The sequence below is a fragment of the Pogonomyrmex barbatus genome, unplaced genomic scaffold (genome assembly GCF_055798465.1).
Source record: "Pogonomyrmex barbatus isolate J1 unplaced genomic scaffold, ASM5579846v1 scaffold17, whole genome shotgun sequence".
Taxonomy (NCBI): Eukaryota; Metazoa; Arthropoda; class Insecta; order Hymenoptera; family Formicidae; genus Pogonomyrmex; species Pogonomyrmex barbatus.
This window is the reverse complement of record NW_028297113.1, coordinates 1,180,460-1,207,128: the sequence shown is the minus strand read 5'-3', so window position 1 is coordinate 1,207,128 and position 26,669 is coordinate 1,180,460. Positions and strand designations below refer to the sequence as shown.

At 34.2% G+C, this 26,669-nt stretch overlaps 1 protein-coding gene across 2 annotated transcripts in view; it reads right to left on the bottom strand.

Annotated features, from left to right (window-relative positions):
- LOC105431034 (uncharacterized) overlaps positions 1 to 26,669 on the bottom strand; it is an 87,178-nt gene that overhangs the window by 9,082 nt on the left and 51,427 nt on the right. Inside the window, exons 3-5 of one of the 2 annotated variants that reach the window (XM_089074467.1) lie at positions 2,627 to 2,688; positions 2,358 to 2,481; positions 908 to 1,076 (exon numbers count right to left, since the gene is read on the bottom strand). In XM_089074467.1, the coding sequence (XP_088930593.1) occupies positions 908 to 1,076; positions 2,358 to 2,481; positions 2,627 to 2,688 (355 nt within the window). The remainder of the gene's footprint in view (positions 1 to 907; positions 1,077 to 2,357; positions 2,482 to 2,626; positions 2,689 to 26,669) is intronic. The other variant, XM_089074468.1, reaches the window with a different exon arrangement.

The following is a 26,669-nucleotide window of genomic DNA, read 5'->3' as shown; positions in this document are numbered from 1 at the left end:
TTCAGGTTGAATTTAAGATCGATGTTTTTTTGAAAAAAAATTGTCCTTTTGATTTTTTATTTTAGTAATTATCGAAATTTAATCTTTGAAAAAGAAAAATCTTTTTCTTGAAAGAAGACAGTAAAATTTTGTTATTTATTTATTTACATTCAACAGATTTCTAACAATGTTTAGCGATAATTTCACTATTTATATCTATATAAAGTTTTATACAAAATAAATTAAATTAAAAGAAATGTGTTCTTGATCTTTATAAAAATGTAAAGTGAATGTCTGAATCTATTGAGAACTGTAGTCATATTAAGCACCGTGTATATGACCGGCGAAGCAATCAGAGTGTGCAACTTCTTTCAGCCGATAGTCAGTTTCTGCTCGCAACGATTTGCATCAACGCAAAACCGGAAAATAGATTAGCGACCGAGTCACCGTGCCGCTGTCATTAATGAATTTTCCAGAAAATCGGAATTATGTGTTATAATTCTTTTTAACAACTCATTTTCTTACATCCATTAAAGCACCGTGTAAATTACTATCTTTCTTCGACGTATATAAAAAACTGAATCTTATAGTCGCATTAAATTACTTTAAATTATATTAAATATAGCAAAATAATAATTCGAATTGGAATTATTGTGATATTTAATTAATAGAAAATTATTTCTCTTTTAAATTTATAATATAATTCTTTATTTTTAGCTACATTCCTTTTCGAAATGATTACAACTATTTTACTAACATTACGATTAAAGAATTATTGATTTATTCTTTATTTATCTAAATGCTTTCGAGAAATTTGAATTTATTTAGAAATTATTCTAGAACTATTTAGAATTTTATTTAGAATTATCTAGAATTATTTATTTTATTTTTACGGAAAAATAGAAGGGCGTGGTTTGCGTATAATTACCTGAGTGTCACAGCATTATTGCCATAAAGTTCCAGATTTAGATTGTAGAATCGCTCGCTCTTGCTACAGTCCACCTCGTCAACTCTCTCGCAGACTCTGGTTTCCTGATCGAAGACGGTCCCGTTCAGACAGAGGAATTTTATGTCCATAATCTCGTCTGAAACCAAGTCTCACGGTGAAGAAGAGGGTCATTATTCGGGGATGCTCTGGACTCATGGGACGTGCTAGTCATTAAACAATCTCGTCATGGTTTTAAAATCGCGATTCGAATTCACCTAATTACTAATCGTTTTTCAATATTAAACGTCACTTAATTCAATCAAGAACGATCAATCAAATAAATTGCGCATATTTTATTTATACACGCGCTGCGTAATATCTGTTAAATTCAGTAGACTTGACTTCCGTCTTTAAAATGAAGGATGTATTTTCGAGCGCGATTTTTCACGTTGAGATCACTCATATCTCAATCGAAAAAGAGAAAGAGAGAGAGAGAGAGAGAGAGAGAGAGAGAGAGAGAGAGAGAGAAAACGCAATGATTTATCTTCGGACATCTATTTCGGAGATATTCGCGCGCCATTCTTCGAACTCTCAGAGAAACCTACCGCATCGCGTCCATCGCACTCCAGTCCACAAAGTCCATTTTGCAGAATCGATTATGCAAATCGTTTTATATGTCAAGCGTTCACGTGGCGCGACGAAAGAATCGGAGGCCGGCGCGGCGGTTCGGATCCGGGGCCGTGAGTCGACGATTTATCAGACGTAAATCCGGATCGGAGTTAGAATTAGAAGTGGTAATTAATAGCAGCGCAAGCCTATTTAGGATAGGCACGTATCGAATGATAAGTAGATCGTTTCGAAAGCCACGGGCCGAAGGCTACCCATCAAAGTTTTGTAACCGATCGCGGGAGATCGCTCACGGCGAGAATGTCACGGTCGTCGAAGAACGTTTACTGACCTAAGTCGAGGGTTTGAGCTCGTCGATCCTCTCGTTGCGCGAATTCGAACTTAAGAATTTAACTTAATGTTAATTGGAATTTTTATTCGAAATTTTCCTCTCAAAAAAAAAAAATGCAGGTAAAATGAAACAAATTGTAAGATAAATGTTTCATCGATCTATTCGATTTTTCAGTTTCCTGTCTAATCGATACAATTGTAATATTTTAATTACATAAAAAAATGATACTGATTGATGTGATATATTAATGTGATAGATATCGTGTTAGTCGGCATTATTTTTGGTGCGATCAAAACGTTACGACTGATATCGATGTTATCGAGGTGAGAGGTATAATCCGGCTAAAGTTCAGATTCGCGTTTATACAACAGATCTTGCGAGAAGAAGTTACTCTCGGAGTCACCTTTTCTCTCGCAAATATGTAAAGATGCTAGTAACTTATGTCACTTTCGTGCAGTATTTGGGGATCCCGCCTTCATAATGCAGAACTACCTTTCTGGCCGATGGTGCAGACGTGAAACATTTGACAGCCCGCCTCGACGTCCGCGTAATATCCGCCGATCACCTTCCCTTGACATGAGAAATTCGTCTCCGGCAGGTTGTCGAAGTCCAGATACTTGAAAATGATAAATTTGACAATTTAGCAGAGAGAAAAATCAATATAAAAAATTCGATGACACAAATTCAAAAGAATTCAATTTTAAACGGGAGAATAGTTAGCTTTTCTTTTAGAATTTATTCAATCAGCTTTGGATACTTACGCCAGGTTCCCCCGCGCTGCATAACAAACGGCCATGATAAAAGTCGAGAATCGACACGAAAACTGAAAAAGAAAAAAAGAAAACAATGAGTGTGAGAGAGCGGAAATTGTGTTATCGAACAAATAAAATAACGAACGAAAAAACCTACAAAATTAGGATGTTTTTAAAATAGTGCGTCGTCCGAGATGAGTCGTTTTTGTCTTTATATCTCTCGATAGACAATCAAAGAATATAAGGAATTTTCCGTTGATCCAATGTAACTGTTAAAAAAACTGTTAAAAATACATTCTTGAAATGTTTTAAAAAGTGCAGTTACCAGTCTGGTTTTAGTAGCACATTTTCCTCGAGCTTGACTTTCGCTCGAGTACGCTACCAACGCTACACGCTCCCCCCCCCCCTCCCTCGCCTCCCCCGTTGTCTTCCGTGGAAAAGACGTTCGAATCGCGCGTGCATCATATCCGATACGTGCGTCAGTGAGATAAGAGTATGTAATTATCTTTCGCCGAAAGTTAAAGGAGGGGAAAAAAGATCCTGCGGTCGCCGCCATCTTGTTCGGCGGCGCGACCGTGTCGTGTAATTTACGAAGATAATTTATGCGGTTTCGCAATCGGGCCCGGGGTCTCCAGTGGACCCGTTGCACCAGTTACAGCTATAATTATGTACAACTATCGTCACGCACCGACGATAGGTTAATGCACCAGAGTGCTCCATAAATTCGAGTTTGCGAGTTCGATCTGCTACCGTTATAAATATAACATAATTCCGCGTAACTATAATTACGTAAGCGCGATCGGAGTGAATAAAAAGTAGCGATACCAATTCAAGTAAAGATTAAAATAAAGATAAATTAATAAAAAATAAAAATAAATAAAGATAAATGTTAATAAAGTGAATTAATTTTAATGTGCGAAGAAAGAAGAGAAATAAAGAAATAAAATTATATCCGAATATATATATATATATATATATTGTGCTTATTAAAATGTAATGTAAACATGTAATAAAATGTTTTCGTCTTATCGAATAAAAGAGACTTCGTGAAAAATCGGAAGATACAATATAAAGAAAAAAATAATTAAATAGTGTAGTAGGCAACTTTCACCTCGCTTATCTAACACGTGTCATGCAGGTGTTAATTGTTACTGTCATATTAAATTATATCTTCGTTTCTTAGTACAAAATATTTTATATGTATGTGTGTATGTGTCAGATTAGATATAATAACTTGTTATCAATCCTCAAAATATTCAAATTACGAGATTCATATTTTGTATGTTCGATAAAAATTTATATAATGAGTATAACTGATTTACAACTTAATATTTTAATGAAGCGTCGACATTGAAGTATCGAAATATAACATTACAAACACGTATATACGTACTTACACACACGCCACACACACCACACACACCACACCACACCACACCATCACCCACCCACCCACCTACCCACATACCCACCCACCCACCCACCTACATACTCACACACCCACCCACACACACCCACCCACCCACCCACCCACACACACACACACACACACACACACACACACACACACACACACACACACACACACACACACACACACACACATCACAATAAATATTAGTAGAAATTATATAAATTTTATTTTTTTTATAAGTAAACTTAAACTTTACTTTGTTCCATGCAATTAAACATCTAGCACTCAAATATAACTTTATAAATTCTTACATTTAAACTTACGATGTAATGTTAATATTTTCTATTGATTACTGATATTGCAATTAGTTCCCTAATTATATTTCCAGTTGAAAATTTTCGGCGCAAGTCTTTATCTATTTCATTTTGATCATGAAGCACTATTTTGCTCAAACATTTGCACCTACTCGGCGGTAGAATTGACGATGCGATCACGATATCTCGCAACAGTTTCTGTAAAATAAGCATTTATGGCTTTACGGAGACCTATGAGCGACTTGTAATTCGCAATGTGCAAAGACAAACAGGCCTTTCACCGTGTGGCGCTCATATAAAATTTATTCCGCATATCTTGCTAGTGCGAAACCGCTCGTTCTCGATATACAATTATGTAATTTCGATAAAAAGGCGAAGGGATAGGAGAGAACACATTGAAACGGTATGATGTAAGTCAGAGCGAAACAAAAAGCAAACGGCATGGCAGTTACACCCGTCTATCTGCCCATTGGATGTTGCGCCGACTATTTTTTACATATGCTGACCTTTCGTATGACGTCGCGATGACCCGGTCGCGTTAGCTTCCATCAATTTCACTGCGGGCGAAGTCGTTATTAATCGTGCTACATAGCTTTCTCCGGTGAAAGAATATCCATCTTCCTCGATTTCATTCGGATATAAAAACAAAGATGCGACCGTTGACTGCATTGAACATAACACACTGCATCACTTTCGCGATTTGCGATACATTGAAAATAAATTGTTTGATAAATTCTACTCGCCTTGCATATAAGAAATAATATTGTTGTAATAACAGATATGTAATATTGTTGTAATATTGTTGTAATAACAGATGTAAATGGGAAAACTATCTCTAATTTTATTCGTAAAATTATTTTCCTCATTTATTATTTTGCATTAGGTATGCACAGAGAAAACAATTTTGTTGGATATACGTAAATCTGAAAAACAATTTTGCTGGGCCATTAAAATAAATTGTAGGATATTCAAGTTAGTTGTTAGAATATAAAAAAGTTTCATAATATTTTTCATCATATTTAAATGTCCTACATAATAATTTTGATTATCTAAAAAATTAATTTTCAAATTTATCTGATCTAAATTTTTAGATCTTACAGCAAAATCGTTCTTTCTGTGTTTTTTATAGCTTCTTTATAGCTACTTGATAGCTTCATGTTCGTGAACTCTCCGTGACCTTCAGCAATGATACTAAACGAATCGCGAGCTGCATGCAAACTGTATATATTGCAAAAGGTTAGGAAGGCTTAAAGGGCTAAATCGAATTATGTGTCTCATGTACAAAATGCTAGGAAGGGAAAGGAGGAAGAAATGGAAAGCGCGGTCGAAGCACAACACGTCAGGATTCCACGATAGAAACCGAAATTTCATAAATAATTCCTCGAGCGCATTCCGCGCTCGGCCGACTGTAACGAAGTTCCTTGAAACTTCTTGGCGTTCCTCTTTAGCTTTTCTGCTCTGATCTAGTTGCGACGGCCGTGGACTTCTATTTTCATTGCGAATGATCCGTTTTTCGCTGCATAAAAGATCGAAACAATCTTCTTGTTCTATTTCTCACTACGCTTGGCATTTGAAATATTTGAAAACGCGTTCCAAGTTAAATCGAACGCGATTTCATAATCGGCATTCCGGATGTTACGAACTCGTTGCAGAGGGACACGCAACGTTGATACTGATTTAATAGCTTAATTCGAGTGTAATAATTTGTTATGAGAGAAACCGGAAGAGAAAAAAAAAGAGTAAAGGCCAGTGTTGCGATGTTTTATTTACATACATTTTAGCCTGCAAGAACTGCAGAGTGGAATTGCAAAAGATCTATTCGACATACTGTTGTTGAGAATATTAATTTTAAAGAATCGGCTGGTAGATAAATAGAAAAAAATTATGATTCAAATATACTTAAATACACGATATTTGGTACTTTAAATTATCTGCTTACATATTTTTATTCTTATTCCTAATTTTTAACAATTATTAATTATAATTTATATGTCTTATATATGAAAACCATGTTATATTAACCTATATATTAACTTTGTTCTATTGTTTTTTTATGTGCAGTGTAAATCCTAAAAATTTTTTTACGGGAATGTATAATTTTTTTCTAAAATTAGAGTCTTTTAATATAAAGATTTAGACTTAAAGTAACCTTACGGTTTAAAACATCTTAAAACTTTGTCACAGAAATAATTGAAAATTTTTTAAAAATAATTTTTTAAAATAATTTTCTAAGATTTTCTTTTTTGTTTACAGTGAAATTTTGATAATGTACAAAAAAATCTGATATTTTATTTAGAAATAAGAGATTTTTTTTTATCTTTCTTATATTATATTATATTTATTATATTCTTATATTCATTATATAATTAAAGATTTTCATAAATCTTAATTTTTTTTCGAAATAATACAAAATATTTTTTAGCATAAAATTGTATTTTTTTCTTAATTTTATATATTATCTCTTATTTCATATTTTTAATATAATAATGAATACTTTTCATGTTAAAATTATATTTTCAATATTTTTTGAAAAAATTGTTAAATAATGCATGCTTTTTCTGAAATGATAATTTTCTCTTGTAAGATATGATTTTCATTGAAATTTTCAAAAATATTTTGCAAAAATCATTAAAGAAAGTATATACATTATGAAAATCAGAAAATAAAAATCAGAAAAATTTATATTCATTAAACATTCTAAGAAAGAAAAATAATATAAATAAAAATAATATAAATTAAATTTATCTATATTGTGATAAATTTTAATCATTGATGTTTCAGAAATTTTTAATATTTTACAGGGGAAAGAAAAACATTGCAGAAATAATTAGAAAATAAATAATTATTTTTAAAAAATTACAGTCTTTTTCATTTTTGTAAACTATAATATTTTTCTGATGGTTCTTACTTTTTTTAAAAAAGTGTTTAAATTTATTTATTTTGTTAAAAGGTATCTCAAATTATTTGAATATTTTTTTCATAATTTTTAAAAAAGTTGAAAAATATTTTTATCAGAGAAAACGTTTCATCTGTCAAAAATTTATTCGACATCTCCAGGTTCAAATGCGAAGGACCTTTTGGTTTCGCACGATAAAAATATCGTGGCGACGTGTGTATTCCGCATCGTTGAGGTCATCGCGGCGGTTGTTAATCACCGTCGCGATTATTTCCTACATATCGTGGCGGCGTCGCGTGCACGTTGCATCCCGGCGACGGCGATGCAACGCCGGGGAAGCACGTGGTGCATCATGCATAAAGTACGGTAATAATCAATCCGGCTTTCGTTCATCGTAATTTTCCCTTAACGACGCGCTCGCTTATGCGGGAGACAAGATTCCGCCATCCGAGCGACGTATCGTCATATCTATAATGGTCCAGATGCACGTATATAGTTGCCTACTTCTTTTCTCACTGCGCGCAAAGGAGGTACTTATAGAAGCGTAAAAGCCGGTGATATAATCCCTTAGCGCGTAACACCTGTGTGAATCTCGTGACATTTAGAGCTGCCAGGTCCGTCGCTCGTCTTCCCGCGCGATCTCCGATTTCGTCGATAAATTATCTCTCCAGGTACCGTCCAATCCCGATATCGCTCGCTGTCGCTGTCCGCAGCATCCCGAGCGATCTCAATGAGTGGATCATTTCATCGGCGCGCGCGCGCGCGCGCGCGCGTGTCTTCCAAGAAACGTGAAAGTGTGCGGATCCTCCCACGCGAAAGCCCGTTCTCGGCACGAGACAAGATCCTATCGATCTTTATAACGCTTTATTACCGAGCAATCAGAAAGATTTATATAACTGAGTAATCTGTTAATTAGATGAGATAGCGATCGTTCAAGAGTTTATCAAATAATTATTGTCAATTATTATGTCAATAATTATTATTTGACAAAACAGCGGAGAGAAATTAAATATAAGCATATGTCTTCATTTAATGAAACTTGATATCAGTCAGAGGCAACGAAATTTACAGAAACGGAAAGGACAGTTTTAGGTTATAGAAAAATAATTTTGTTGAACCATTAAAATAATGATTAGGACGTCCAAATTAATTGCTGGGATATAAAAAAAATTTTTTAAATGTATAAAAATTTAGTATTTTTATCATATTTAAACGTTCTACATAATAATCTTGATGGCCCAACGAAATTAATTTTCAACTCTGGCCAAATTTTCAAGTCCCAACAACAAAAAAATTGTTCTTTTCATGTAGAAATATTTTGAATAAATTTACATTATGAATAAACGTAATGGAATATTGTATTGTAGGTGTACCGATGAAAATAATGAAGAATAAATGACAACTGATGATTGATTTTCTTGTTTTTATCTAGATACAAAAAGAGATGTTTATGTTACATTGAATTAAAAAAAAAATGTAGATAAATTTTTTTGATTGATTGAGAATTAAACTGAGCTGAGTGAGCTTTTCCACGTTGTTCCTGCAACACATGCATGTAGAGAAAACTCACCAGACAAAGCATCAGAGTCAGACGATCGTGAACGACTTAATCAATATCGGCGAGAAATCGAAAGTAAGCGCGCTTGGACAATCGCCTGAAATAAACCGTGGATCGATCTTGCATTGGGAAACAGTTCCATGATTAAAGCGGACCAATGGGTATAAAGGGAAACCACGCTTTTGTTTGCATCGTCGGCTTGCCGATAATAATCAGCGATTCCACGGGCGATAAATGACGATTATACGCTCTCGTTCGACCGCTCGCGGCTAATTAACGGTTAATCGATCGACAATGTTAGTCGTTGGCGAATCCGACGGCGAGAGATTCAGTGCGGCCCGAAGCTTCCGCAATCCCGGTCGCGGTGGGGTAATTAATTCCGCTCCCCTTCCTCTCGCGAATATTAATTGCGCCTTCGTGGGAATAAAATCGCGGATTCGCTCGAGCGTCGGCGAGCATATTGGCCAATCGGCCTTGCGTACGTTAGTTTATAGGCCGTTCCCGTAAATGTTAACTGAAGTCAAAGCTTAGCTAATTTTCCGCCTTTTTTCCACTTACTTTCATTCCATGCTCGGTGAAAGATAAAGAAGCATCCCGACTTCGGCCAGCTTTGTCTAATACGCACTTACGTACGAACGGCCTTGTGGAAGGAAACGGTCGACGTGGATACGACTTGCGGCAACAAGATTTTGTAGCGCAGTGATAAAAGTAATTCTTCTCAAATTATCCGTTTGCATTACAGTTAACAAAGACGTGTTTTATTTTATACCCTTTGCATGTAATGACATTTTCGATAATTTTAATTCATCAACATTTACGTCTTATTCGATTTCGCAATCGTCGCAACTTTGTACATTCCAATTCCTCCCCCCTCCCTCTCTCTCTCTCTCTCTCCGGAACGAAGACGTCTCAAGTCCTGATTATCGCAATCTAACCGTCACTACCATTACCGTGATATTACCGTTACAGTAGCGTCGCTCCAACGGCGTTACTCCATCAAGCAGGAGTATTGCTCAATCCCCTCCGGCGGCTCATCTCGGAAAGCTAGTCCTCCACTTCCCCCTCCTCCCTCCCTCCGCGATCTCACGGCTGCACCATATACTTTTTACCCGCGCCGAGACCATTCTTTACCCTGATTACTGTGATCAAGCGAGAAGAAAATCAAATTATTACCGGCGCATCGATGCCAATTATACGCGCATCTCGCCACCTCGCCATGCTGTCTTTATTCACGACGCCGACGTAATTCTTGCCGTAACTCTTAATATTATACGGGGTGCGATTAAGACGCTCTCGGTACCGGTATCGCCAAATGGACGCCAACTGATGTTGCTTCGATAATTAGCACTTTGCCGCGATTAGTTTTAAAAGCGAGTACCTTTATTGCCTCGATTATGTTCCTCTCAAGCCATGGTATCAATATTTATAATTTTGTATAAATACATATATAATATTCGTACATTTAAAGTATCCAGTTATATATCTTCTACGGTTACTTAAGGCCGAAAAACTTTTCACATTTGAAAGCTTTTCAGTTTCTTCTAAGCCTATCGTTTCTCTGTTCGTTTAGATTCGGTTGCAACGTTATTTTGACTTTAAGCGAGATTTAAACACGTATCTTTTTATCTTTTTTTTTTTTTTTTTTTTTTTTTAAAAGAGATAGAGACAGACACATATTTAACTCTCGCTTAAAGCCAAAAAGAATGTTGATGCAATCTGGCCTCGGCGCGATCCTTTCTACGATCGCGGAAACGCGACGGGCGATGCGTGAGCGCCGCGTATCTGCATCTGAGCATCTTAAGGAACGAGGAAGAGTCGCGAGAGATACGTCCTCTGCGATTATATTATAGCCCGAAAGGGCACGCCGGTGTGCAGTTACGGAATCGCGTAAGAAGAGCACCTTTCACCTTCCGTGAGACCTCACATAGATCGCCTTTATGTCGATACGTCCATGATTACCGGCGTAATTTACGTCCGCCGACGCGGGCGACGAGCATCGTCGACGCATAAAAACAGATGTTCTCCTGTGCGGTGAAGTCGATTACCAATCTTCGTACTCGGAGCTTCGTTAATTAAATGCCAGTCGACTTCTTTTGGAGATTTACATTAAAGTTAAGATTTATATGTTACCGTGTATATGATTAAATCAAGTCGCATTTTGCGAAATTGTCAAAAATAATTAATTTCCAAAATTTCAAGCTACAGAAATTTTTATAACAATGATTTATTTTTGAATGACAATTAAAATAAATTTTTATAAAGATTATTTAATAAATTTACTAAATAATTTATTTATTAAATTATTATAAATAATTACTATAAATAAATAAATAAATAAATAATTATGAATAATTTATTTATTAAATATTAATTAATTTTTTAAAAAATTTAATAAATTTTCATAAAAATAAATACAAATAAATAAATTTGGAATAAAAATTTTTTTATATATAGATAATCATATTTTTTGGATCAAGAGATTGTGCTATCGATTAATTTGACATAATTTCGTTACGTTGGATCTCTCGCTACTAGTGTGGAACTGTTCTGCTATTTGTGCATGTCGCGATATTACGTCAGCTTCATCGGTGATCCGCGAACCGCGCGATGAACATAATCCATCACGAGAAAGTACTCTAAAAAACTGATCCGGGAAATCGGCTGATCGCAACGCGCGGATGCTACTTGAATAATTATACAAATGAAACAGTTAATACCGCGGATGAACGATCTCCTTCTTGAATGGTCGCATAACTTGGAAATATTCCAAATTTAAGAAAACAGAGTGCAATTGTCTAACCGTGTCCAGAAAGATATAAAATATAAAAAGTGTCTAAAAATTTGACCGGATAAAGATAACTTGCATTACCAAAATAATTGTATTTTAAAGTTCAAATAGATCGCTAAAATATAAAAAATGCAGTTTTGCTTAAACGTTTTATATAATTATTGTGATAGTTCAGCAAAATTATTTTCAGATCGTGATATATAAACAAATTTATAGATATTTCAGCACATCTATTTTTCCCATGTGATATATTAGAGATGTGCGAATAAAAGGATTTTTGATTCGCACATCAACATGACAAATTAAATCTGCAAAATTTCACTCGAATTAGATTGTTAAATAATATAATTTTTAATTAACAACATAATTATTATTGTAAAATCATGCGCGAATACACGGAGAGAATAGTTTTAATGACAAATCTAAAAATTTGACTACATACAGATCTGAAAATAATTTTGTTGAATCGAAATTATTATGTAGGTCGCTTAAGCATGATAATGATATTGTAAAAATTTTTTATTTTTTACAATTTGAACGTTGTACATAATAATTTTAAAGACCCGTTGTATATAATAATAGATAGTTCGACTAGGTATAGATCTGAAATAATTTTGTTAAAATTAGCCAAATTTTTTTATTTGGCTAATTTTAACAAAATTATTTCAGATCTACATTTAGCCAGCAAAATTGTTTTTTCCGTGTATGCGTGCACTTTATTTAAAAAAATTAGTCGTCTGACTTTTCTTAATAATTATAAAATTATGAATATATGTGACATTCAAATCTTTTAAATTCGAAAATTTCGAGTAATTCAAATTCAAATTATAAAGATTCAAGTTGGATCGAATCGAATCGGACGATTATAAATTCGATTCGTATTAAAATATAGTTTTCACATCTTTAAAAAATACATTATTTAAATCGAGGAGAAACGAGCATAGCGTACACTTTTATCAAAGATATACAACATTCATATAATATTAATTAATTACATAAATAATTTTATTCAAAACATTAAATTAAACATTTATTAAATAATCATCAAATAACATTTATTAAATAATCTTGGAATTAAAATGCAACATATACGTAATGTTTTTCCCTTAGTTCCCAAGTATCTTCCATTAATTCCATTTGAAACATAAAAGTATAAAGATACTATAATGAGGTGATGAAGAAGAAAGATTATCGCGGTTAAAATTCGTAACAATGTTGAGTTCGTGCACGAAGGAAGTCTTTCGAATCCGGAAGCTGTTGAAATTGGAAATCGTCGCGAAGGCGTCCTAGACGAAATCGTTTATCCAATTAAGATGTTAATGAATAAGAATCTCGAAGATTGCTTCATTTTCATGAATTACAGCCGGCTGTCGTACTTCTTGTAATGCTATACAGATTAATGTCTGTCTGTGCGGACCAGAGATTTTTTTTTATCAATTCGTTTACTAAATATGTTGGGCAAGTCATTCACCAGAGATCCAGATATAAATGAAAAAAAATGAAGCAAAATCGACGAAATCGAAAGTGAAGGTGAGCAAAGCATCGATGAAACGAGCCGTTACAAAACCGAGGCGTGATAGTAAAAGGATGAGAAGGTCGCGGATCGATTCACTTTCTAACTGTCATAACATCCTGAAATAGCACAGAAAGTGTACCCGACTAGTCCCCAAGCAGATAGAAGATAACTCGTTGTCTTTCGTTCTGAAACAGCAAAATTCGTAATAATTGTCGACTCACCTCGAAAGGTCAGTGCAAGAAGAAATTGTAAGGACAAGCATGCGAAGTATACTTAATTCGAAGTTAATTATCGTGGAATTCAAAAAGAAGCATGGTTCGTTCTGTAAACTCGGATAGAAGCTTTAAATTCGGTAAATAAATCTTCTTAAATTTTTCAAATTTTCCAATTGATTCAATTTGATGTTCAATTTTTAAATTTTTCAAAATAATCATTACAAGTTAATATTTTCGATTTTCTTGATGCCTATGTTAAGTCCTGTTTTTTTTTTTCTTTTGTAAAACTTAAATTTTGTTTACTGCTGTTAACCACTTACGTAGCTTCAAGCTGTTTTGATTGGAATGTCTTTAATAAAAAAAAAAATAGCTTGTAATATAAATTTGTTCACACAACGTCTTAGAATTTCCAGGTGTCTCTAAGGACACGTCATCGCATTGCGCCACTTGCAGTTGTCTAATGCTGTGGTGAAATGGCAATGGAAGGAAGAAAGGCGGAGGAGGGAAAGAAGGTACGGTTACTTTCTTTAGCGGGATGAACGAGTCGGTATTTAAGGTCGAAGGAAGAGAATAACTGTTGCACAACTGCACGTTTGTGTCAATCATAGGCAGGAGGTCCGCAACCAACTGAGAAGCGATAAATAAACTTCCGTGTTGTAACGAAATAGACTCGCGACGCGTATCGTTCAAGACATCGCGAAGAGTGTTCACAATTGATGTATTGAAATTTTAGGATGATCACATGATTAAAAAAGATAAAATATAACCAGAAATAATTTTTATCATACATATCGTCGTAATGACAAAAAAATATTTTCTTGTAAACAAAATTGCACACATCTATCTGATAAGTAAAGAAGAAGAAAAACTCGGATAGTCAATAAGTGAAATTAAAAAAACAATATCTCTATTTCATAAGTAGGAATAATTATATTGTTTTTTAATACTGATGTTAGTAGTTTAATACTGATGTTATATATTACGTTTCAAAACGTAATATATAACATCTAGATATCATCTATATGATATACTATATCATATAGATATGCATTATATATATATCAACATAACATAAGATATATACGTAATCTTTGTGTTAATTATATTTTATATATATATATATATATATATATATATATATATATATATATTTATATATACAAGAGAGTATTTTGTATAATATAACGCTGCATTTTTTAAAGTTTATTCAGCCTGTTCTGCAATCTTTTCTAGCAGATTTTAAGTCTCTTGTTACAAGAAATATTGCAAACGAGCAAATAAAGCGGAAAGAAAGGATAAGAAATCGTCAGGAATATCACGTGTGTAAGAATTTAAATTGTTAAGCAAAGTCCGTCATTTCGTGCAACCGCATTCGAAATTCCACACATGATCGTGATCGACGAGACATATATCGGAGATGAGTCGCATAATCGGATATAAAAAAGGCACAACAAAAACCATCGTACTTATGAGTCGCGATTAAAACGGTAATCGCAATTTGCATACTTCCGCCGCGTTGACCTCCGTGACTGCAACGCGCGCAAAAGTATCGGGAATATCGCATTCCCGCATAGATACGGCCAATATATAGGTATTGCATACCTTCCTCGTAATGTCAAGGTTCAATTATTTACAAGGCAAACGTTAAGGCACGGAATTAATAAGCCGTACCGTTGCGCGCGGATTTATCGCTTCGCCGTACTCGAATTCGCATTAGCGCCCGATCTGGGATCGCGTGGCGAGACGTTCATTTATCTTTGTTGTCACGTCCTCGTTTAATATATAGTATGCTAATAGGGGAATAAGAGAAAAGTATTTTTATGACAACTGTAATTTTGTTTTCAGTTTGACTTATGCAAGGTGCTTATGATTTAAGGATGTATTATATCCATTTTATATATATTTTTATAATTATTATATTTATAATAACAAAAATTATGAATAATTTACAGATTATTCAAAATCGCATTTAAAAACAATATAAAACGTTGAGCGGTGGTTTAGAACTTGGATCAAAAATTATTTATATGCATAAGTATGCCCTAATAAAAATGTAATTAAGAAATAATAAAAATCTAAAGTTCATACTTTAAGTATTCAGGAATTATTTGTGTAAAAAATTATTTCAGAGATTAGTTATTCTAGTTAAATGAAAATATAATTTTATTTATACCACCACTCGTTTTGTTACTCTTAATAAAAATTTAATTTTTATTTACAGAACAATTAATCTCTGTAATAAAGCTTTACATAAATCATTTTAAATATTTAATAAATTTATTCATCTAAAAAAAATTGAGATTTTTGTTATTTCTTAATTATTATATTTAAAAAAACTGTCCAAATCTAATAGAATGTTCTTGAGTATTCTTTTAATGTTCTCTTTTTTTAAAAGTACCAATAAAGTCATAAAATAATAAAAAAATTTGAATATTCAATTTTAGATGCTCAATTTGATTCAATCTCTAGAATCATGAAAATATTGTACATTACACGATATATTATATCTGTTTTTATTTATAATAAAGAAATTATGAAAAAATTAAACAAATAAATCGCATTTTAAATCTTATTTAAAAGAAACACAAAAATTTTGTGATGATTTAAAATCTGGATCAAAAATTATTTAAATAGATAAAGTAGAAATGTGCTTTCATTTTTATTTAATTTTTCATTTCATTTTTTATTTCATTTTTCATTTCATATTTCATTTCATATTTCATTTCATATTTCATTTCATATTTCATTTCATATTTCATTTCATATTTCATTTCATATTTTATATTTCATTTTTATTTCATTTTTGATCCAGATTTTAAATCACCACAAAATTTTTGTATTTCTTTTAAATGCAATTTAAAATAATTTGTTCAATTTTTTAATAATTTCTTTATTATAAGTAATAATTTCTTTATTAAAAACAGATATAATACATCGTTAATGTACAATAGAATATAGAATAGATATCATTAATGTATAATACTTTCATGATTTTAGAGATTGAGTCAAATTGAGTATCTAAAATTGTATATTCAAATTTTTTTTATTATCTTATGACTTTATTGGCACTTTCAAAAGAAGAGAGCATTAAAAGAACATTCAAGAACACTCTGTTAGATTTGGACAGTCCTTTAAAATCATTTCCGGAATATCCTATTAAAATATCGTATGATTGTGGGACATTCTGTCTCAAATAGTATTTACTAAACAGTTTTAATCCTTTTTAAGTGCACTTTTATTTCGCGATTGCACATACAAGAAGACAGTCAGGGATTCCATAAGTTAATATAAGATTCCGTTAAGTACCTCTTGAGAGAAGTGCTCTTCACATTTTTCAGCTTAGAACGCGTCAAATAAGAAGCTATTAACAGTGGGGAAAAGTGATGAAGGTAGAAACAAGTTCTCTGGATAGTTTTGGGTGAATCAGCTTTTGGCATTTAGAAAAAGAATCAACTTTTACAGTTAGGGGGAAGGAGAAGATGTCTCGCGCGAACGAAGAGAAAAACCGGAGGTCATGGCGGTCCAATCGCTGCTTAAATATTTATGAGGACATTCTCCATTCGAGACGAGAGAGCCTAAGCAGCACCACCCGAATTCTTATCCTTTGTAAACTTTCTCCCGAACACTTGACGAAATCTTCCTCTTTATTCCGTCCACTTTTCTCTTTCGTTCATTTTGCTCATGGCGAATTGGATGCTATTTTAGAGACGCATTAGTCTCCGCTGTTTTTAAATTTTTTTGTAGAATGCAGATTTAATAAATACAAAAGTTTATTTTAAATATACTCTAATGCGTAAGTAAATAAATTTGTATGTGATATGTGAACATAATTTCGTTGATCAGTACTAAATAAATAATTTTAATTACAACGTTTAATGTAAAAATGCATTTTCATATTTATTTTAGTTCATCAATAAATTTTGACAAAACGTAATAGCAGTAGACATAATATATTGCAATATATTACTTAATAGTAGTAAAAAATTCTGCAAAAAAACTTGTTGGAAGTGATTTAAATATTATAAACTCTAGAATTTTTAGGGGAGTTATTTTTAGGAAATTTTTAGACGCTAAAAGACAAACAGAATAGCAAAAAAAAAAAAACAAGTCGCTCTCCATCTTCCTTCTTTCAAGACATTGCCTCCTATAAATACGAGCTCGTTAGCATAATTATGTGTCCGGGCAATCAAGTTGGAATGCTTCTTCTGGACGGTGCGGCAGGCAGACGATGTCAATCCGGGTCAAACGACGGTTATCTAGCGTAAACGGGACGGGACGTGCGGGACGGCAGGAGGATGTTTCTCAAATCGCACGTGCTCCCAGGAAATCTGCGAGGAAACGAGCGAGGAATGCGAGCAAGGCGGCCGGTCCTTTTCGCTACGAGCGAGTGCGCGAATCACGTAACAACATTACAATGTGGTTACACATATCTAGTCATATTTTCGCGTCGAACGGCTCTATCGCGATTTTGCACAATATATCCCAACGGTCGGTACGCCGCCCATGGATCGCTCGTGGATCTAGATCCGCAAGGATAATTAGCTCGAGCGGCTGTAATCTATCTTCCGCTACTCTTACCCGCACGCCCACGTACGTATCCCCCGATTGTCTTTCTCATTCTTGATAATCCACGTGGTAAGGTGTGACTTCCGGCTCGATTTGCGACGAGAATTATATTATACGGCGATCAGATTTCTGTCCTCATCATACAATCATCATGGGAGTACGCTGCAGTAAAGGCTAAAAAGAGCCCTCATTTTGGGACTTTTCAAATTATTATATAAGTCTTACAAAAGAATATTAAGCGGTACATCGTTTGAATAGATTTTGAAGATACTTCAAGAATTTTTCTTCAATCTGAAAATATACGTGTGTATGTGGTAATGTTGCATAGATTGTAGATCCCTGTGTTCAAAAAACATGTGTGTTGTGTGTGTGTGTGTGTGTGTGTGTGTGTGTGTGTGTGTGTGTGTGTGTGTGTGTGTGTGTGTGTGTGTGTGTGTGTGTGTGTGTGTGTGTGTGTGTGTGTGTGTGTGTGTGTGTGGTTCATTGACAGCGTAGAGAATTCATTCAAATTGTAATTATCGAAAATAAAAAATTTTGTTTTCAGAAATTAAGAATTAAAAAAGTGCTTAATTTTTTAATGCTACGCTTAATTGAAACTACCTATATGAAGTTGCTCTTAAAATTTAAAGTCAATCGATCAAAAATGTTGTTCTAGTTATAGACGCCATCAGTTGAAGAAAAATCATTTCAAGAAATTAACACATTTAAAGTTTCAATATCGATCACATATCAGTCGAATTCATCTTTTTATCATGATAAACTTATTACTAATAAAACGAACACATTTGACTACATGGGCGAGAGAATTCTTGTAGCCTAAATCAATGGAGCTGAGCAGAACTTGAGTTATGCTAAAAATCGTTTTAGAGTACTTGACCAGACTGTGCACACTTTGATTTATACAACTCGAGAAATACTTGGAATTTCATTAAAATCTTTTTAAGAAGTATACTTCAAAGATATCAATCTTTCAGAAAATATAAAAACATCGGTTTTTTAAAAATGTTATTATAACATAACCCTTTCTCGAAGTCATTCAATCCTTCCGAGTAGAATCCTTCCAATCAAAACCACTCGCGTGATCCGAACATTCTCGCCAGCGGATAAATCGATTCTCCCGGTAATCATGTAAAAAAAAGGGGGAAAAAAATCACGGAAAATCACGGATAGATCGCGGCGGAGGATTATTCGTCCTGCGAATACTTCGCGCGGTTTATTCCGCGCGATGTAACGCGGCGCTCACACGGTCTTGCGTAAATTGAAACGTAATAATTTCGCGAGGCGACAACGACGACGGCAGGCGCCGGTGTGTGGAAGAGAAAGAAAAAAAAAGGAGAAAAAGAAAAATGCGGAATGCATTTCGCTTCCCGATCGAGTTCGGGATCAACGCTCCCGTTGATCGGACACACGTCGCGGGAAGCGATATCGCCGCCGCGTACAACACGTTGCATATATCGCCGTCGAATTGCGCTCGTGCGAATCCCGCGTAACACTTTCTAGAGCCGACATTACACCCGGTGGCACTCGGACCAGTTATGAGTCCGCGAGACGTTGGAATAAATAGAACTGCGCGAATGTGTTCGATATATCCCGTTCGATATATCCCACTTACGTGACGGCGACTCTCGTTCGCGATTTTGTCACGCCAATGCGTTTCCGCCATTTCCAGTTCACTTTGCCGAGTTAAAGCTGTTTCATTCTCCTTAACGATCTTCCCATCACGGCGGGCGAGCTGAAAATTATTCGGGGATGTTCATGTTTCGCGGAAACGAATGTCCATCATTAACCATGATTAATTGAAATTAACAAATCAATTGACAAATCATTGCTCGGTGAATCAAATCTTAGAAATCCAATAGTCCTTTTATTATTAAATTTATGTCTATAAATTCGAAACAATTATATTGTAAATCACGCCGTTACTTTTAACAAAAACTTGAATTGAAATTAATCAAAATTTATCAACGATAAAAAATTATATATATATATATATATATATATATATAATTTTTTATCGTTGACAAATTTTGATTTGTTAATTTCAAATATATATATATATATATTTCTAATAATTAGGAAAATTCGCCTTTTATTGAGATAATTTTGAAAGTAAATAGATGTGCCTCGGATTGCCATCAAGCCTCATCTTACACTGCGAAATGAATTTCATTCTCGATTTGGATTCTCGATCGCGTATAACGAGGCGAAATCTAGGCGAAACTGTAGATCGCACGCACACGCACACGCACACGCATACGCATACGCATAAGTGTCTCACGTACGTGCGAGTGTGCGCAAGAACGCGAGAACGGAGTCATTGCTATTCGCGGCCCGCCACGGGAAACGGAAGTCCTTCATTATCCCCCGAGGCATCGGATACGCCCCGGATCGCGGCATACTTCGTTTCAAACGCCCCGACGTCGAATACAACAATTTGCTTTCTTCCGGATCTCCGGGCGTCCGGATCTCGCCGCGAAATTATGGCAAAACGCGACTGAATAAATAATCCGATATTTAAACAATGCGGTAGATGTCTGGTCGATCCGGCTTCCTCCGTTGAAATATAACAAAAGCGTGAAAAATCTTCCCTAAACGAGGGGACTTGCGAAATACCGTAGCTAATATCAATTATCGTGTAACCCAGTAATGCGGCGCAACGTAAATGTGTGCGCATGCGCGGAGGGGTCTGTATATGTTTTCGAGCGGCAAAGTCTCCGTCGCTTTACTCTAATCATTTGTCAAACTGACCGCCAGGTGAAACACCGTGAGGAAATAACGTCGCTTCCTCCTCGTTTCGGCCGACAATATTAATGACGCGCAGCCGGTTTGATTTGTCGCGCTCTGTTCGACGAAGACAGCGGCGATTTATAATATAGTAACGCGAATTTTTCCGTGCGCGCGCGCGCACGCGCGCGCGCATCGGCGACGACGGAAGACGGATTCCTATTCGCGCGGCCGAAAGAAGGAGAAAGAAAGGAGAAAGAGAAAAAGAGAGATGAATGAGTCTCGGATGCCGGGCTCTCGGGAAAGAGAATTCATTCGTTCGCTCATTCATTCATTTCGTGACGACGAGCTTCGCTCCGGGATCAAGAATCGCTCGCGTAAAACGTACACGCGACATGCAAATGCGCGGTCGCGTCATTCCGTGGTCAACGTCAGCGTGGTGATTAATTTCCATCTGGCTGAGAAAAATATTCGCGGATGCGATCGCGGCCTTAATCGCGGAATCTCGAGAGCGCTCGGAAGTCGTTGATCGCGACTAAGGTAATAAGATTACACGGACAGCGTTAAGCATAATTCTGCTCAACAAGGAAACAACGTTTATTATATGTGAAATGCGTAATGCGTACGATGTTAACTCTGAAAGTAATCAGAAAGTCGGAAATGTGTCCACGGTTCGTTAAAGTTCAAAATTATATTTCGAGAAGAGATTTTCAGATTTTTGGCATTCATGAATTTATATGGGAAGAACGTTTTTGTTAAAGTGTTTAAAAATTTAGTCAGATCTAAATCTAAAAACGACGTCTCTTGAATAATTATGTATATAAGGATAGCGTTTAAGCATGACAATATAATAATGCAAAAAATTTCTATATCTCAGCAACTAATTTGAATACTTTATATAATTATTTTAATAATTTCACAGAACTATTTTTAGATTTATATAGCCAAATTGTTAGATCCTTTCTCCGTGTGTATACTTTAATTCGCGGATTAAGCGGATGATCTTGAATAAACGACAATTCTATTTGTATTTGTATATGCGCGACACGTTACAATTCAAAATATACGGTAAAATATACAACAGATAGATTAATCAACGGATTAAAATTAGCAAGTCGATAAAAGTGAAGTTTAATTGAATGAATTAGCTTGAACGACGCTTGTCGCGACCGGTTCGCGAGCGGTTCGTGAAAAATCGCCGTGAATGTCCGCGTCGCGGACATCGATCGGTGCCCGATATATCGGCACCGCGTGAAAGTCGAGCTACGGCTCCTGCCCTCGGTTTGCTTTAATTGCGAGAAGCTCGTGAAACCGATCGTTTCTGCCGCGCCGCGCCGGCCGCGACGGTTTATCACACGGGAGGAAGTGAAGAATTATTACGACTACGCTCTCCCGGGCACTCCCTTTCGGGACGGAATGTCCTTCGCGTCGCGTCTGTCATTGTTCCCCGCGCTACTTCTTGACCGTTCATTTCCTCGACCACCGTGAAATGAACGCGGCGCGCATATTGTAGGAGACTGATAGAACTAAGAACGGCGTAATTGGAATCGGTAACCAGAGAGAAATAAACCAACGCGAAAAATAAAACTTGATTCCATTTCCTTTGCAGCACATCTTAGATGGTGTGTTACTAACGTGTGATTGCCATCTCTTCGGCCATCTTTTCGGCCGGAAGTTCCGGCTTTTTGAACGAATTTTCGATTCTCCGGAACAAACAGAAAAGATCTATCTATAGATCTAATCTTTCTATTTTCTGATCTCTTTTAGTACGAAAATGCAATATAGTACTATAACAATTTTATATATATATTAATATATAAAATGTATAATATAATATATTACATATATATAATATATATGTAATATATATTATATATTATATATATAATAGTTTTATATATTCTTTTTATTTATTTTATATACTCATATATATATATACCACACACACACACACACACACACACACACACACACACACACACACACACACACACACACACACACACACACACACACACACACACACACACACACACACACACACACACACATACACACAAAAGGTATTTTAAAACGTCAAACTCTCGGAAAGTGATGGGATCCAAAAATAATAAAAAAAGTTAAAGTATAAACATAGATGAAAATGTTTTTGAATTACTGTGTGCCATTTTTGTATTGAAATTTTAAATTACTTTGCTTTCATTTTTTGTCAAAATTAACAAAATTAATTAACAAAATTAAAAATTAAAGAGCACACATGGAATGCATCACATGAAGATACAGCCCCTTTCTCCTAGTAACATCTCTTGACAGAGATCAGGACTTCATAGTTGTACATGGGTACAACTTTATTCTTTCTTGTTTATTCTTTCTTGTTATTCTGTCTTTTTGGAATTTCCTATGGAATTTCCTATAGATCTTCCAAGTAATGACCTATGAAACATCCTGTATATATTTATATAAGTAATATTTATATATGCGCAAGTACTGCTTTCTCGGATGTCTTTATACGAAATACTTCGGCAAAAAGCTTTATTTTTTAATGATCTTTTTTTTTTTAGAGAAAGCAATAATTTAAAATGCTTAGAATAAATAAATAAATAAAACAATTGATCATAAATCGAATAAATCGAATAAATCGAATGCGAGATTATTATTAATCTGCCGCAATTACTACAGTATTTCACAAATTTTCAAAGTGGAACGCTTATAGATAACGCTCTAGAAATATGTATTATCATTTCCGGTTTTAATTATAATAATTGAACATAAAATCCCTCCCCCCTCTCTCTCTCTCTCTCTCTCTCTCTCTCTCTCTCTCTCTCTCTCTCTCTCTCTCTCTCTCTGTTAGCGCGGTGTTAATTCATAGACTTGCGAAAAGCGAATTTTATGGTGAGGTAGTATTTGTTATGAGGGGATACGGTGACTTAGTGCCGCGAAAGGTGAACACGCCTTTTACGGCAGCTCGCGATTCGTTCCGCGGGAACGAAAGAAAATGAGCGTGCTTCGGCGCACACGTGGCACGGTACACGTGGTAGTATACACAATTTTCATTGTTATCCCGTGCGTTATCTTTTCTGTCCTCCCCTCCCGCAATTCGCGAATGGCGATGATGCGGCCGCACAAAGGAGAACCTTTCCATTAATCGTTAATTAATGCGCAAATGGCCCTCGGGAAACGGCATGAAAACAAACGATGCGCCACGATTCTCCTGAAATCACAATAATCATTGTAATTAGTCGGAATCGAGTGCAGTTTTCAACGCCGCGGGCTTCGCCGACTGTGAGACATGGAGATCGAAGAGAATCTCACCGTGAAAAAGAGAAAAAAGAAAAACGGTTAACAATCGACTGAGCCGCGCTAAGAAAAAGCCACGCACTATTGTCTTATTTTTCGATACGTTATACATTAATTAGAATTGTTCGGGCTCGAAGATATTAATTAAGACGATTTTCCTCCCGAGACCATCGATATGCGGCAATGTACATTTCTCTTTTAATGACGCGGCATCGCGTACACAATAAAGATTTGCATGTGATCCTATTGTTCCATGAATCTTTCTGAAATCTCACAGACAGTCTATACTTATATCGATTTGCGTTTAGAAATTTTACATTCAAATATGGATTAATCAACGCAAAATAAGCAATATATATATATATATATATATATATATATATATATATATATATAAGAATTTTTAATTCAATCTGTTATATTTAAATTGCCAAGAAAAAATCCACATTTTCCGGATTTTTTCCTAAGAAAAAATCCAATACTGAAAAGAAGGTTTTTTTGAATGGTTTTTTCTTTTTGCTCTGAAAATCTTTTTTTAAAAATCTCCATTAAAAATTATCCACATAGAATACATTAATTACAATTGTATCAATTATATGCATAATAGGATTTCTTAATACTCATGAGACCTATATTTTATTTCAAAGAGATGACATCTTTGGTATTAATTTTTTAAAAATGAATTATTAAAAATTATAAAATACAAAAGAAGATAAAAGAAGATAAAAGAAGATACAAATATCAATAATTGTAATTATAATAGTACTTTTATAGCATAAGTTAGTTAGGTTAAATCAAGAAAATAGGTTGCTAAATAAAATTGTAAACAATTTTCTTAATATAATGTATTTTAATTATGTAGGAAGTGGGGAGTAACATGAAATAAACGAGAATTGATAAGATGTTGCCATATTTGAAGATAAACGTGTAATGAATGGATAACGGAGAAATGTCTGCCTAATCACTTATTTCATGTTTACAAAAATGTTGCATTTTTTAATTTACTTATGAAAACAAGAAACAAGATATAAATGAAAGTTTTCCTTGAAATGAGGTTCTAATATTCTTTTAAAGATATCATTTTAAAGATATTAATCTTAATAGAGAATTTTTAAATAGGGATATTACATAAATATAAGAATTGTTAAATATTAATTATATTACCTATGGAATAATTCCTGTTGATTCTACCGATAATACATAACAGATTATTTGTATTATGGATGTTATTACATTTAAATAGTTTAACGGTCAATATATAGATAGAGTGGGAGTATACAATCGAATGTCTGGTAACAATATAATTTTGAAAAAAAATTTCAGACAAAAGTTCTAAAATTTCAAGGGCACCGCAGAATTATGATACTGATTTATTTACAAAGCTATCGTCAAGATTTTTTATTCCATTTTTTTAATAATTACATATTTGTTGAGAACATTTGATTCATTTGTACATCAATACTTTTATATTCAGAATAACTAAGAGAAATATTACATTCCATAAAAAATATATATGATTCCATTTGAAAAAATGGCGATCATAAATCATTTAATAGCTTCATCTGTAATCTTATAACTTTTGTTTGAAACTTCTTTTTCAATACTGCATTATTTACGAGATATTTGATTATATCCAGATTTTTGGCGTATACTATATATATGTAAGTGATACAATTTTAAGAAAAAAAAAACATATTTTAAAACACATTTTTAATACACATTTATAATTTCTTTCCCATATCTTGAGACAAGGAACTTGAAAATATCCATTTTTTCTTGATTTTTTGCAGGTTTCTTTTCTTTCTATAATACTAATAAATGGAATGTCGTTTTGGCGAAAGAAAGAGATTGAGTTTTCGAACTCGACTTTGTTGACTTCGTTAATCTTTCCGCTTTACAATTTCAAAAATGAGATACAATTTGATTTTCTTCCTTTTTCTCCTTGTAAGTAGCTCTGAGAATTGTAAACGATCCGTATCGAGATAAATAAGAATCTGACTCTATGTGAGCTCAATTCCAGCTAATCAAACTTGCAAAGAGACGAACTTGAGCTGTGTGCTGGTTCGTACGTCATATCGGGAGCTTAAATAATTTTCCCTGCATGTTTGATATTTGGGGACACATTCCTTAGAAACAAATGTGATGTCAAGATTTGATTATAGAAAATATAGAATTGTAAGATCAATTAAATAAGATGTTAGTAAAATTAGTAAATTAGTAGTTAGTAGTTAGTAAATTTGGAATAATTATCTTACAACAAATTGATGTAGTCGAATAACTAGTATGTTATTTTGACGAACGAAAAATTCTGAGTTTGAATTCGGTTGGCTCTGTTAATTTTTCTGTCTTCTTCTTACAACAATGATTTCAGATAGACAGACTCACTTAACCACACGTTTAAATTTTTTTTAAAACATTCTATATTTCGAAAACTAACTAAGTTTAGAACACATGTTTATATAAATTTTTTTTAAATAAATCAAAAGCATTTTCAAAATAAATTTAAAAAAATTGGTCCTTGAGTATGGCAATGTACTTAAGGAACATCCTATATACGTCCTTTCTAACAATAAGTCTGATCTAAATCGCGAAAACTCACAGGGCTGTGACAATGCAGTCGCCATAGAACGTTTTGAAATTTCAATAGTAGTATACACAATTGCTGTAGAATATCGTAAAGTGATTGGAATGCAAAAAAATTACGGATTAATTTCGCGCCCAGCTGTCACACAAGATGTGTCAATTCTTCCCGACAAATGAGAAA